The 15,897-nt window shown below is 38.2% G+C and overlaps 1 protein-coding gene across 5 annotated transcripts in view; it reads right to left on the reverse strand.

Annotated features, from left to right (window-relative positions):
• The window catches only part of SETD2 (SET domain containing 2, histone lysine methyltransferase), a 127,361-nt gene that overhangs the window by 27,837 nt on the left and 83,627 nt on the right, over positions 1–15,897 (reverse strand). For 2 of the 5 annotated variants that reach the window (XM_032317937.1, XM_032317943.1), the window contains exons 13-15: positions 12,378–12,426; positions 9,499–9,682; positions 1,635–2,304 (exon numbers count right to left, since the gene is read on the reverse strand). In XM_032317937.1, coding sequence (XP_032173828.1) covers positions 1,635–2,304; positions 9,499–9,682; positions 12,378–12,426 — 903 coding nt within the window. Of the gene's footprint in view, positions 1–1,056; positions 1,120–1,634; positions 2,305–9,498; positions 9,683–12,377; positions 12,427–13,819; positions 15,374–15,897 lie in introns of those variants that run through there. The other 3 variants (XM_032317966.1, XM_032317957.1, XM_032317950.1) reach the window with 3 other exon arrangements.

The raw sequence follows: 15,897 nt of genomic DNA on the forward strand, positions 1-15,897 counted from the left end.
CACCCATTTTCTTATTAGCCTTATTTAGCACTACAATATTCATTGTATGCCAAACATGAAAGAAAAAAGCAAAAGAAACCTAAGAATGTTCAGTGAAGTGCTATTTCTAATTATGAGAAAAACTTTTAAATGACTATCCCCAGAAAAATGGGTAAGAAATTATTTGATAAGCAAATGGGATGTTATATAGCCATTAAAATGCATATGTGTATGTATATTCACATACGCATATATAAAAATACAGAGTAATTTGGGAAAATGGTTAAGAATCATGTTAAGTATAAACAATGGGATAGTTCCAAATCTTCAAAATTACAAACACATAAAATATATAAGCATGTGGATAAAGAGATCATTCAAAATGAACACAGTTAACACTTAAAATTTTAGGAATTAAAACTGGATACCTTGTCATGGCCTTACAAACTAAATTTTGACGCAGCTTCATCACAAAAATAGTGACAAATCACAGTATTGGTTAGTACTAAGTAATGTGTGCAGGAATTATCTTTGCGAATCTCCCCCATCCACAAAAATTCATCTTAAAGGAGTGATGTGAGAGACGTAGGAATGTGGTGAGGATGATGGTTTATACATTCTTTTTTGTTTTTTTTTTTTTAAGCTTAAAATGTACTGCTATATTCTACAGAAAAGAAACTTGATTTAAAAGTACAAAAATAGGGACAACTGGGCGGCTCAGTGGGTTAAGCCACTCACTGCCTTCGGCTCAGGCCGTGGTCTGGGGTCCTGGGATTGAGCCCTGCATCGGCTTCTCTGCTTGGTGGGGAGCCTGCTCCCCACCCCCACCCTACCCCCCACCCCCCACCCCCGCCTGCCTCTCTGCCTACTTGTGATCTCTCTGTCAAATAAATAAAATCTTAAAAAAAAAAAAAAGGCACAAAAATACACTTTGAAATATAAAATCAGTACACTCAGCTTTTAAATTTAACATTACTATTTCCTACTACAGTGATATCCCCAGGCTCAGTGCATCACAGACACTCTGGCAAAATTTGTGATGATAAACATGTAGGGGATAGAAAAAAATATACACACCAGGTCTCAGAAGAAAAGGACAAGCCATCTCCTGACTCAATTACCATGACAAAGGTTCTCCCACTGTAGCAATATAAAAGAATTAACTGTGTATTATTTACTGCCTATAAGCGAAAAGGAGAGAAGTATCCAAAATCTTCTCTCCATCTCTTGCTTTAGGGGAAGTCATCTGGACACTGTAAGAAGCCCTATAGAAAGGTCCATATGAAGACAGAAAACGGAGTTAACTACCATGTAAGTGAGCTTCAAAGTGAATCTTCCATCCTTTGCCTAACCTTCAGATGACTATAGCCCTGGTTAATAGTCGGACTCTAATTTCATGAAAGACTCTGAGTCCAAACCATCCATCCAGACAAGCTACTTCTGAATTCCTGACTCACAACAACTGTAAGATAATAATTACCAGTTGTCTTAAGCTGCTAAATTCTGGTGTAATTTGTTACACAGCAGGAGATAACTAATACATATGTAACTGATTGATATGTAAAAGTAATCAATGGCAGGACTCCCCCTTCACATCAGATTTAAAATCCCATAAACAGAACAAGACAGACAAGAGAGGTTCCGAAATTGGTTACCTGTACAATTGGTGGAGTTGTCTGTGAATAGGGTGATGTCACACCATAGACAGTTGGGCAAGTCTGTCCTTGATAATATATGGTTGCTTGAGACTGTGCAGGAGAATACTGCTGCTGGACACTGACTGACTGTTGGTTTGAATCCCAAACACCATAATTCTGTCCTTGGACTGGGCCTGGGGCTGGCACTGGCAAGACGGTGACGCTGGAGTCTTGATGTACCACACCTTCACTTTGGGCCACATACTGTGAACTGGAAACTTCCACAGGGGCTGCCACATGGGGCACCACTGGCACAGGTGGAGGGGCAGCAAGGGGTTCTGTAGAATGTCCCACCAAGGGCTGAGAATGATCGTAAGGAGCAGGAGAACACACGGGGTCCATGTTGGGTGTGGGAAGGAGCACCTTCCCAGCATTAGGGTTGCTGGGATCCACATAGGCCTGCATGGGATAACCTGGTGGGTAGCCGGCAAAGGGGTGATGAGGGGCATTGTAAGCAAGAGAGTCATAGGGCAGTGGAGACGTCATTCCCAGGGTCTGCATCTGCTGCTGCTGTTTCTGAGCCTCCCGCTGAGCCACCTCTTGCTCAAATAACTTCCGACGCTCCTCTGTAGAAAGTTTATTGCGGTCTTTAATTCGTACTTTCTTTTTAGAAGTTGGTGTATCATATCTAGAAAGAAAACAGAGCATCACAAATGTTTTTCCCTAAATCAAGGACATAATCAAAGCATTAATAAAGGTATGTCACTCAATACTAAACCATTAATCATGCCAAATCCAATTTGGCATTGGTTAAAAATCAGTCAAAATTACTTAAGGAATCCTGCAGATAGAAGAGAATCTCAAGAAAACATTTAGAAGAAAATAGTAACTTTTTTTAAAAAATATTTTATTTACTTATATTTAACAGAGAGAGATCACAAGTAGGCAGAGAGGCAGGCAGAGAGAAAGAAAGGGGGAAGTAGGCTCCCTGCTGAGCAGAGAGCCCGATGTGGGGCTTGATCCCAGGACCCTGGGATCATGACCTGAGTCGAAGGCAGAGAGGCTTTAACCCACTGAGCCATCTAGGCACCCTGAAAATAGTAACTTTTATCTTTTTTTTTTTTTTAAAGACTTTATTTACTTATTTGACAGAGAGACAGATCACAAGTAGGCAGAGAGGCAGGCAGAGAGAGAAGGGGACACAGGCTCCCTGCTGAGCAGAGAGCCAGCCCAATGGGGAGCTTGATCCCAGGACCCAGAGATCATGACCTGAGGGGCCAATAACCTCATCTTTATTCTCAGATTCTAGAACTCCAAATTAAATATACATATAATATTCTAAAAATATTCTTCTTTACACTTGCATAGTTCTCTATACAGTTCTAGGTTTATAAATTCTGAAATTAAAACAAAATACACTAACAAAAGCTACAGAATTCGATGTCTGTCTGACCACATGCATTCATGACAAATTCAACAGAGAGCAGTTCAGTGAAGGCTGAGAATGCACACAGAAGAGTACGGAGAGTTACATTCAGCTCCTCTTCTCTGTGCAATACCAAATATAATAGATTTTACTGCTAAGCCTAACGCCCTGTGATGGTTTTGACAAGGCCTCCTGGAAACCATCAGCTCTAACATTCAAAGAGAACTGAGGGCTTTTCTTTTATTTTTTTTTAAGATTTTTAAAATTTATTTATTTGACAGAGAGAGAGACACCGTGACAGAGGAACACAAGCAGGGTGAGTGGGAGAGGGAGAAGCAGGCTTCCTGCTGAGCAGGCAGCCCCATGTGGGGCTCAATCACAGAACCCTGGGATCATGACCCAAGCCAAAGGCAGACACTTATCAACTGAGCCACCCAGGTGCCCCAAGAACTGAAGGCTTAAAAGAGTTTGTTGTGAAGTTCTATGGAGTGAATCAAACTTCTGAGAAAGTGCTCCTTGCAAAAATTTAAAAACAACAACTAATTTCAAGAGGTTTCATTGCAAAAAAACATCTAAGAACAGCTTCACGGACAAGGGCAAAACATTTATCCAAACAACAAAAAACAAATGGTCTAAAAAACTCTTAAGCTGAAAGTTCCTTTAGAGTGTTAATGGGGGGTGCCTGGGTGGCTCAGTGGGCTAAGCCTCTGCCTTCGGCTCAGGTCATGGTCTCAGGGTCCTGGGATCGAGCCCACATTGGGCTCTCTGCTCAGCGGGGAGCCCGCTTCCCCCTCTCTCTCTCTACCTGCCTCTCTGCCTACTACTACTGATCTCTGTCTGTCAAATAAAAATCTTAAAAAATATATAATAAAGTGTTAATGGGATGGTAGTATCCTTAACTGCCTGGCAGAAACAAATGCAATTAGTCTACAGAAGAAAGCACCTTAAATCCAAAAATCTAGGCTTCAGTGAATTCCCATAGATCAAATTCTAAAGAACATGATGAGTTCATTAAAAAATAAAATTATAAAATTATACATATACCTATATAATCAAATGAGAGGAAGAAACCCACAAAAACTGGTACTGGAATTATCTGACACAGACTATAAGAGACATTTATGTTTAATGAAATAAGAGGCTATTAAAAATATTACTAAGGAATGGGACCATAAAAAACTATCAGGTAGACTTGAAAAACCACCTCATGAAACATCTAGAAAGGAAAAAGAGTGGAAATTAAAACTCAATTATCATATAAAACTGAGCATGCACATACCTGACAATTCAACAATTCTACTCATATTCCCAAGAGACCCTATTGCATATGTACCTCATAATTAGATAACAGCACTATACTTAACAGAAAAATCCAAATGCCTATCTACATTTTACAACAAAATGTTACGTACAACAATTAAACAATCCAAACAAAACAAAAACAATCCAAATGCCTATCTACATTTTACAACAAAATGTTACATACAACAATGAAAAGGAATAAACTGATACATACAATTGTGGATAAATCTTAGCAATACAACATCAAGTGAAAACAAAGTACCCTCAAATTAAACGCAGAAGAGCGGCCTTTTCATAAAGTTAAAAATATATTATTTTAAAATATATATTAGAGGACATAAAATGGTACTTTAAAAAAGGAAAGCCAGGGTATAATGAACACAGGAAAAAAAACAGAGGCATCTCAAGTAGTAAAGGCAGGGGATAGTATAGATACATGGTATGGTTAAGCAAGAGATCAGATCTGAAGAGAATTAGTAACAGAAGACAATCTTCAAATTCAAAAAGCTCAATGAATTTCAACCAGAGAGAAGAAGAAATTCTCATATAAACACAGGGTAGTGATACTGCAGAACACCAAATAAAAAGAGAACATCTTAAAAGCAGAACCAGAGAGGGGCGCCTGGCTGGCTCAGTGGGTTAAGCCTCTGCCTTTGGCTTGGGTCATGATCTCAGGGTCCTAGGATAGAGCCCCGCATGGTGGGGGGGTGTCTCTGCTCAGCGGGGAGCCTGCCTCCCCCCACCCCACCTGCCTCTCTGCCTACTTGTGATTTCTGTCAAATAAATAAATAAAATCTTTTTAAAAATAAAAAAATTTAAAGAAGAGAAAAACTTTAAACTCAACAAAACTTCCTTTTAAAAAATGAAGAGTCCAGGGCGCCTGGGTGCTCAGTGGGTTAACGCCTCTGCCTTCAGCTCAGGTCATGATCCCAGGGTCCTGGAATTGAACCCCGCGTTGGGCTCTCTGCTAGGCGGGGAACCTGCTTCCCTTCCTCTCTCTCTGCCTACCTCTCTGCCTACTTGTGCTCTCTGTCAAATAAATAAATAAAATCTTTTTGTGAAAATGAGAGTCCATGTTCACATAAAGACTCATACATGTATATGTCTTACACTTGTAATATTCACAACAGCCACCTGGAAACAATCCAAATGCCTATCCACTAAGGAATCTGTAAACAAACTCTGGTATACCTACCCGATGGACGACCACTTATTAATAAAAAGGAATTACTGGAACACATAAAAACATGAATGGATCTCAAACACAATCTGCTAAGGAAAGACACATCAAATACTATCTAGAGTATGATGTCATATATACATGACATTCTGGAAAAGACAAAACCAGTGGGTCAAAAAGCAGGGTAGTGGCTGGCTGCCAGGAACTATGGGTAGGAGAAAGGGACTGCCTACAAAGCACTCAAAAGAATTTTCTGAGGTGACAGAAATGTCTATATGATGACTGTGGGTGGTTACTTAATTGCATGCATTTGACAAAACACACTGAATTATATACTTAATACTTCTGTAAGTAATTTATACCTACTGATTAAGTAAAGCTGATTTTTAAAACTGAAGGTGAGCAATGCAAACAAGATTTTTTTGACAAAAACTGAAAAATAAGATGAACAAAAAGTCACTAAACAAAATCTTCTAAAGGAAGGTCTAAGGAGAAAGAATGGAGAACAAGGAAATTGACAAATGTAAACAAATTAGTAAGTTTGTGTACACATAAAAAACTGACAATAACGAATGGGACGAAGCAACAAGAAATTACAATGCTGGACAGCAGCAGCATATAAACTGAACGATCAGAGTATCCTAAAGTACAAACGTTGTCAGGATATTGGTTAGCTTTAGATTTTAAGTGAAACAACCAGTTAAAGAAATGCCACAAAGAATTAAAAAAAAAAAATCAATCATCCATAAAGCTATTTATCTATCAGACACAGAAAAGTTAAAAGTAAAAGGAAGGAAAAATACATTATCAGTTAAATCCTACCAACAGGAAGATAGCATACTTCTATTAACATCGATTAAATAGATTCTAAAGCAAGTCTCAATAAAATTCTAAGAGCTGGTATAATATAAACTGATTAATAGCAATTAATTTTGAGATTTAACAAAAATAAATTTAAACACATTGCAAACCATAACAGTATCTAGAACTAGGTTATGATAAAACTGCACTATCAGGGTACCTGAGTGGCTGGGCCATTAAGCGTCTGTCTGCCTTTGGCTCAGGTCATGATCCCAGGGTCCTGGGATGGAGCCCCACATTGGGCTCCCTGCTCAGTGGGAAGCCTGCTTCTCCCTCTCCCACTCCCCCTGTCTTTGTTCCCTTTCTCGCTGTGTCTCTCTCTATCAAATAAATAAATAAAATCTTTCAAACAAAACAAAACGAAATTGTGCTATCAAAAGAGTAGTTCAAATAGTACTTACGGAGAAATTTAAATCCTTCAACACTTTACTTTGAAGAGAAAAATGCTGAAAATTAATGAGCTAAAAAATCTCAATTATTCCAATTAAAAATTTATAAAATAATATAATAAGCCCAAAAAAGTGGAAGAAAATAAAACATGACTAGAAATCAATTACCCACTCCCCCCAAAAAACAAAACACTGTTATTCTGTGATTTGTACTGGAGGCACTGCTAGCAAAATAGCAAGAGCAAGGCAAAAGAACTAGAAAGGAAAAACAAAAATTTATATGATGGGGATTGTTGACAAATACAAAAACAAAAAGGGAAAAACCCCTATACTTTTGAAATATCTGTCAGTTTCTATGTGGTCACCAAACATGAGATCAATGTAACAAAAGTCAACTGCGCATCAACAAGCTGAAAATGTAACCAAAAATTAAGGTTCTCAGAAATGAATATACCAAGATACCTAAGTCTGCAGGAAACTATAAACAAATGAGATTAAACAAAAAACTCAATATTTAAAATATTAAAGAAGACCTAACTAGACAGAGCATATCTGAATACTCAGTTTGAATATAGGAACAGAAATACTCAAAAAACTGTTAAAGATGTCAAGTCTCCTCAGAATCACCTTGGTGAGGGGGCGGGGTGGAGAGAGTAGGAGAAATCTGACAAGCAGATTCTAAGGAGAACAAGTCTCAGAAAAAAGAGATGACATCCCAGAAGATCAAGCAGGGGTTTGCCCTACTTGCTATCAAGACTTAATATAAGCTACAGTCACATTATGAGCCCCAAAACAGATCCTTCCATATATAAAAAAGCTTATTAGAGAGAGACAGTGTTGCAGATCAAGGAGAAAGGACAGGCTTTCAAGTAAATGGTGCAGAGATAACTGGGTATTCACTTAGAAAAAAATGAAACTATATCCCTACCTCACAGCATACATAAAAATTAATTCCTAATAAATTAAGCACAAGAAAAGAAGAGAGTATCATCACCTCAAGGACAGGGAAGAATTTCTAAAACACAGCACTAACCATGAAGAAAACATACATGTGATATAGTCAATTACACCATAATTAATAAATTCTATATATCAAAAGACACAAAGGAGTCAAAATATAAGTTACAAACTGGGAAAAAATACTTGCAAAAATTATTACCAAAGCAGAATTATATTTAGAATATAAAGAACCCCTAAAAAGTAAATCCTAAACTCAAAAAGATAAAAACTAAACAAAGAGCACCTATTAAAAGACACTTCACATTAGAGGAAACAGGGATGACCAATAAATATATGACAAGATGTTCGATCTATTTAGCTATTAGGGTAATGCAAATTAAAATCACGATGAGAGGTGCCTGGGTGGCTCAGTGGGTTAAAGTCTCTGCCTTCAGCTCAGGTCATGATCCCAAAGTCCTGGGATTGAGCCCCACATCGGACTCTCTGCTCAGAGGGGAGCCTGCTTCCTCCTCTCTTTCTGCCTGCCTCTCTGCCTACTTGTGATCTATGTCTGTCAAAAAAAAAAAACCACGATGAATTTACTATTACAAACTCTGACAATCCCAAATTAAAAATTCTGACAACTGCATTATATGAATGCAATACTTCATGTTTTCAAAAAAATAAATTTAGGGCGCCTGGGTGGCTCAGTGGGTTAAGCCGCTGCCTTCGGCTCAGGTCATGATCTCAGAGTCCTGGGATCGAGTCCCACATTGGGCTCCCTGCTCAGCAGAGAGCCTGCTTCCCTCTCTCTCTCTCTGCCTGCCTCTCCATCTACTTGTGATTTCTCTCTGTCAAATAAATAAATATAATCTTTAAAAAAAAAAAAAAAAAAAAAAAAAAAAAAAAAATAAATTTAATTTTATTTTTAAAAGTTTTTTTATTGGGCGCCTGGGTGGCTCAGTGGGTTAAGCCGCTGCCTTCGGCTCAGGTCATGATCTCAGAGTCCTGGGATCGAGTCCCGCATCGGGCTCTCTACTCAGCGGAGAGCCTGCTTCCCTCTCTCTCTCTCTGCCTGCCTCTCCATCTACTTGTGATTTCTCTCTGTCAAATAAATAAATAAAATCTTTAAAAAAAAAAAAAAAGTTTTTTTATTATTTGAAAGAGAGAGGGAGGGAACACATAAGCAGCGGGAGGGGCAGAGGAAGAGGGAGAAGCAGACTCCCGGCTGAGCAGGATTAGAGTGAGGGACTGGATCCCAGGACCTTGAACCATGACCTGAGCTAAAACCAGACGCTTAATCAACTGAGCCACCCAGGCACCCCCCAAAATAAATTTAATTAAAAAAAAACTTCTCTGGAATAAATGTTTTTTAGTACCCAGTGGGTCACCATGTGGCTTGTTTTTCTACAAGCATGGCAAAGACAGCCTCTGACACAGGGATCAATCAGCATTTTGACTGATCCGCACAAGACTCGTTAGAAAACAAAGTTCTGGCTTTAGAAGAGTTACCATTATTCTTAAAGAGTTATCGCCAACCAATCTCCACTCCCCTTTAAAGAACCAATCTTTGGCTCCTCAAATAGCATTTCTATGTTATCAAGTAGAAACCCAGTCTTCACTGTCAAAAGAAACTCTATTTCAATATTTATCAGTAAAGTTTTATACTCACTCATCAAGAAAACATATTTATTCCAAAACCCCTTGGTGCCCAAAATCAGAAGTATTGACTTGGGAACTTTTTGACTGGCTCAGAAAAGAGAGTAACTCACACAGGCCACTTACCTGTCATCTGGCCTTTTTGTTCCCCGCTCATAGGCAGAAGAAGGTGGTGAGAGAGAGCCCCTTCGTTTCCTTTTCTCTTTATTTTGAGTTTGCTTGTCTGGGTCTCTCTCTCTTGACCTGTTAGGAGTCTTTGGGGCAGCTGTTTGATCTCTGAAGCCAACAGCATCCCTTCCTCGTTCAGTTACTAAGGGAAAAGGGTTTTTAAAAAATTTACTTGGCAGACTCGTCTCCATCATGATAGCATGTCAACTGCATAATACAATTTCTATCCAACAAATGGGTCTATGGACTCTCCTCCCTCAAAGGCCCATCCAGAATTTGGATGAGACAGAAGGTGTTGTGTGTGTGCACGCACTCTATCCTGCAAGTCTCTGCCATGAATTCACTTTTCCACCTTCCCCAACAAAACTCTCAGTCCAAGCCTTCAACATTTCTAACAAGTTCTGTGGAATAAACGCATGCAAAATGTTCCCATTACCTTTAACAGGTGAGTCTGCTTGCAGTTCAATATGTAAAAGCCTTCTACTGCCCCCGTAACTCTGCATATTTAGTTTATGGAAGAGCAGCCTGGCATGTTAAGCATAAAAACCTCAAATGGAAAAAATCTCTTCAATTAAAAAAAAAGGTGTGTGTGTTGGGGGGGAATTAGACAATTTTTTTTTTTTTTAACAACTACCATTTCAAAAGGAAAATATTTCAAACACAGGTGATGACAGGTGATAAATCAGGACATTATCCAAGCCAGAGAGCTACATCTTCCAAAAAAAAATGCCATTTTCCAACTGAAGGATACTACTATTAACCTTTTCTACTCAGCTTCTTTATCTAGAATGGTCCTCACTCAATTCCACTTACTTACTGTATTCCAAAATACAGTTGGGTCAATACTTACTGCTCCCAAAAGTTGTGATTTACTTTTCACTGACCTCACCTCTTACTTTCTTATCCCCTTACGAAGTCTAAATCCCACCACAGACTATTTCAATATAAATTAACTGGTACTACATGCTGCTGCTGTGTTAGCACTGCTACCCTGATTAATCAGATGCCTCTCTTCTTAAGAGAATTTCTTATAAAATACCTCTTACAGCACAAAGCAGATTCACAATAACCATTAACTGCTTTTTCTTTTCCTCACCTCAGAAAAACATGCTATTACTTGTTTTCTTCCCTAGTGGCAGGATTAGGTTTATATCTGCCATTCTTGTGGATCTTCTGTTGGTGAGCCCAAAGCTCCATTTATTTGCAAAAATGGTTAATCAGTGGCCATGTATGAGCATTTGTCAGTGAGAACAGAACTCACCTCCACACAATAGTAGAAAACGCTTACAATTAGAACAACTGTTGCAGCTCACGGGGTATTAGAGCACAACATCCTTTTGGGAAGTACTACTATCTAATTACTTCTGGGTCTGCCCATGACTACTCTATTTCCTTCTTAAAACAAGGTTCTTTGGGCTGGTATTAACTTTCTTAAAATGCAGCTATTTCTTCAGTATATCCTTATAAAGTAAGAAAAGGAATCATACTAACAGTTCATATTCTGACTCTGCATCCTAGAATATGTGAGGTAGAGAAATTGTTTCATTTATGCTGGCTGATTTTTTTTTTCATATTATAAAAGGAAAGTAAAGCTAGACTACATATTTCCCCCAAATATTTTACGGTTCTTGGGAATTTTAAAAGTTCTAAGCTCTTAATTGTTTGACATTGAGGGGTAACATAGAAGCCAGGCTTTAATTATAAGTATTTCTTATAAAATGCCTGAGACTGATCGGGGGCACATATGTGGAGGAGAGTAAAGTTGGCACACAAAAGGTGGCTTCCTGAAAAAATTAGTCATCGATTATAGACAATTTTCAGAAAGCATCTCTCAGAGGACACATCAGACTAGATATTTGCAAAATATTGGGGATAAACCCTCACGGATATTTAAGTTTTGCCCATCTTGCTAATGATTTCAACTCACTGAACCCAGAGAAGCTAGGCTCTGATGACCAAGTTTACAGTGCCACTGGTTTTGCCAACCAGCACTACTCAACCCTGCCTTCTTTCTTATGGGAGAAATTCTCTGTAGCCTTAAGCACGATGTTTGGCTATAAAGAAACTAAACCAATAGAGTTAAAAATATTCAAAACAAAAATAAAACCCCCACAATGATGCAAAGTACACCTCACAGGGCTTTAACCTATAAGATTATTTAACCAGTAAGATTAAAATTATAAAAAGTTTTTGATGCTAAAAATATAGAGAAAAGACCAAAAACAACACAAAACAAAAAAAGAAACAAGAAGGGAAAAAGCCAAAAATATGATCTTTTTTTCTTTTTAAGATTTTTAAGTAATTTTTAAGTAACCCAACGAAGGTCTCGAACCTACAACCTTGAGATCAAAAGTCGTATGTTCTAGTGAACTAACCTGTCAGGCACCCCTGTGATAATGATTCTTAACCTTGTAAGGGATCATTGACTTCCTGAGAATCTGATGAAAGTTCTCAATTTTCCCCAGAAAAAATTAATGTAAATAAAGGATCCTGCATATAAACATCTATAGGTAAAGACTTACAAAGACATTCAGGAATACAGGTCTAACAATGCCTGCTCTAGAGGAACAAACACATGAAAGAAAAGCAACTACAAGCCATGACTTCAAGGAAAGCAACAGCACAGGCAGTATAAAGGGACATCTCCTTTGGCAAAAATTCACTAAGAAAAAATAAAAAGGCAAGTTTCCGAACTTTTACACTAAATATCTCATTTACCTAATTACATACTATCCGGTTTCAAAAACAAAATAGCTGAAGTTCTTATCATTTACCTCTGCATATTTCCAAAAGAGTATTTGTAAAGCCATATACACAGAGTACCTCTGAATACCTACTTGTGTTCTCCTTTTCAGTTTGACTTTTCTTTGGAATTCGATATACCTCCTGCAAAAATAAACCAAAAGAAGGGTTGTTAGTATGGAGTGGAAGTGGTGATTGTGTTGAAGCTGATTAATTTCACATGGTGACAAAGAAATAGGAACAAGCTGGTATTTAATTACTCTCCAAAATTTGACTTACATTGAGCTTTAAACAAGGATACTGATCACTTAAAAACAAGTAAAAACTTGTAGCATTAAGCTACACATATCATACACACAAACATTATGTATAGTATGTTTCATTTTGTTTATTGAACATCTACCAAGAGGCTTATATGATCTCATTAGCCAAGTAGCAGAGTAAGTAACTGGGACATTATATTTCTGGAATATACTTCCGGATAATCTTCCTATCTATATGCTTTCTGCATATAAAATGAAGTCACCCATAGTTGCATTACTGAGAATATTCCTAAGAACAATTCTAACCTCTCACTTGCCATCCCTACTTAAGGGAAGAAGGATTTAATTAGTTAGTTACCCTAAGAACACCTCAGAAAAACTGTATGTATTAAAGACAATGTCTGTTGTTCATATTTTTCTATAAATGCAAAACCTATTTGGCTAATGGCCAATTGTAATATTTCCTTCATACTGTTATATTTCCTCTCATATTGTTATTTTAAAAAAGAAAAGCATTAGATCATTGTTGCTCTTGAAACAGCATCTAATAGCATAACAAAATTGTTCTTGACAAATGTAAACTAAGTTTTTAAGCCCTGAATACCTTTTCTTGATATAGAAATTTAAGGCTTAGAACATGTTCTGTTCCCTGACAATCCCTTGCTGTTCTAGTCAACAAGTAGCTCAACATTTCCTTATCCAGTCACCTTGGTAAGTGGGCAAATAGAAAATCCACACATTCTCAATGGTATATCACACGATACTCTCCCTTTAGAGTAATCTCATATTACTGACCATACCCCTATGACCTGGTAATTCCAATTTTTTAGCAATTGTACTCCAAGAAAATCAAAGAACTCCTCTTTCCACATGATTTTTGGTTCTAGCAGTATTTATGGAAAGTAATAAATAATCTAATACCACACAACTGAGGAAGGGTCAAGATTTAATATTCAGTTGCAACTGAAGATGATAAATACAGACCACAGACATTGGGCAATCTAAATGAACACCGATTTTTTAGGAAAAATCCTTCAACATTCCATGCATGCTGACAAATTACCTAATAAAGATGATGACTGCCACGATTAGATGTGTACCTATCCTGTGTGTCAGGTTATCATATAAAGCATTTCAAACGCATTATCTTTTTTGAGCTTCAAAACACCTCTATGAGGTAAGTACTATTATCTCCACTTTACAAATGAGAAAACCCACTTTAAAAACTCAGCAACCTGACCAAGGTTATGATGCTATCAGACAGTATGACTCACAGCAATGTTATCTTCTGCACGAGATGACACAGGATATGGCGGACAGTCAGCATTATCTGGGAAGGAGGACCACTTCAGGACTTGAGCATACATGCAGGCGGCATCCTCTATTCCCCCAGCCCCTCTTTCCTATGGAGGACTTCCACTAGAGCCGTGATTCTCAACTCTGGCTGCACAATTAGACCACTCCAGGAAACTTTCATAGAAATACTGTGCCAGACAAATAAAATCTGAAATTCTGAGCATGAGTTCTAGGCATCTACATCATTATTATTATTATTATTATTATTATTATTATTATTTTTGAAGCTCTCCACAGGATTCTGATGCCTACATGTAGAAGGCTGAGAACCACTGAACTACTAGCTTCTCCTAGCAGCCTTCACTCATTCCTCCTCACAAGGGAGAATTTGACAGAACAAACTGTGTATGGCTGTCCTCAGCTCAAAGCCACGGAGGGATGGCTCCGTGGAGGAATGTCTGGAGTTGTCCAGCTGTCATTGTCTAGCTGTGGGTAACAATGAGTCAGGGATAAATACAGTAAGGACAAAGCAGACACTCTTAGTTCTGACTCTTCTGTCCACCCCCAGGAGGTTACCAAACTTGGGGAAAAAGTAAGAATGCTACTTATTAGCACCTACCCACACCATAAGAAAAAACAGGTATTCTATTAATTTTTAAAGGCTTGAAACTGAATGTTGCATTCGATACTCTGTAAATTTAAGCACTCCAGAAGGCAACATGTTCATTCATAAAGGGTGCTTAGATACAGACACGCATGTCTGTGTCAACTAAGGATTATGCAATATTTCTTTTGCCTCGGGTCTTGGGTTCAAGACTTGGGTCAAGTGTTCATTACAAGCATTTATAGCAATTTATCACACAGACCTCAAGTTTAGAGCAAATGCTAAGTAGAAAATGTATTCCGAAGTTCACAAAATGGATGATCATTACTGACGTGTGACCAAAAGCTACTGACTTTTTACTCTGTGCCTAATACTATGGGGAACAAGTTAAATCAACATGCACCCAAGCACTGAGGAGCTATTAACTTTTCCTCCTCTTCATATAAATAAAGCTGTGTATAAAATTTAAACTGGAAACTCAAATTACCTACTTCAAGGCCCTGAATTTTTCCAAAGTCCCACAACAATGTAACCTGAAAAGGAAGCAGTCATGTGAAGATTACTGTAATAGTTCTTAAAATCATTATATGTTGTGGATAAACAGCAGTAAATTTAGCTTACATGACAGGGAACGCTGGAATAATGACATACACCTGCAGGCCACTGCCGAAAAATGTTTTTCTGAGTTGGCTTCACTCACATTAACCCTCCACGTAAAACCACTTTCCTCTGTTAAGGATTCTACTCAAGAGACTGGCATGTTATGAAAGAACACTCAATTGTGAGTAAGGAGGCCTGGGTTTTGGGACTATCCCTGCCCTCAGAGGGACCTAAAAGAATCTGGTTCCCCACCCTACCTAATATTCTTTACCTATCATGCTGTTTTATTTCTTTGGTGTCTAGGTGCTTCTCCTAAGTAACACACACTCACATGCACTCAAAGCTGTAATTCTTATTTTTTTAAAGTGATATTTTTGAAAAGATTTTATTTGTTTGTCAGAGAGAGAGTGTATGTGTGTGCAAGAGCAGGGGGAGTGGCAGGCAGAGGAAGAGGGAGAAGCAGGCTCCCTGCCAACCAAGGAGCCCTGTGTGGGACTCAATCCCAGGCCTCTGGGATCGTGACCTGAGCCAAAGGCTCAACCAACTGAGCCACCCAAGTGTCCCTCAAAGCTATAATTCTTAAGGGCTAAGACTGTCTTACTCTGCTGTATCTCTAGCACCAAGAAAATGTCTGACACACAGGCAACGCTCAACTACTTGTTCAGTGGACCAGTAAGTGAAATTCTACTCATAATTTGCAGAAATCACCACGAAGTGCTAAATAACTTCAAAGTACTACACAGCTTGCTTTTTAAAAATCACTACTTCTATACCTTCATTCTCTCATCCCTCGTAAGAATGCTGTTTACGGGCCTTTATATATAACCACAAACACGTTTGTGGGGTTGTATT

Source organism: Mustela erminea, chromosome 1 (genome assembly GCF_009829155.1).
Source record: "Mustela erminea isolate mMusErm1 chromosome 1, mMusErm1.Pri, whole genome shotgun sequence".
Taxonomy (NCBI): domain Eukaryota; kingdom Metazoa; phylum Chordata; class Mammalia; order Carnivora; family Mustelidae; genus Mustela; species Mustela erminea.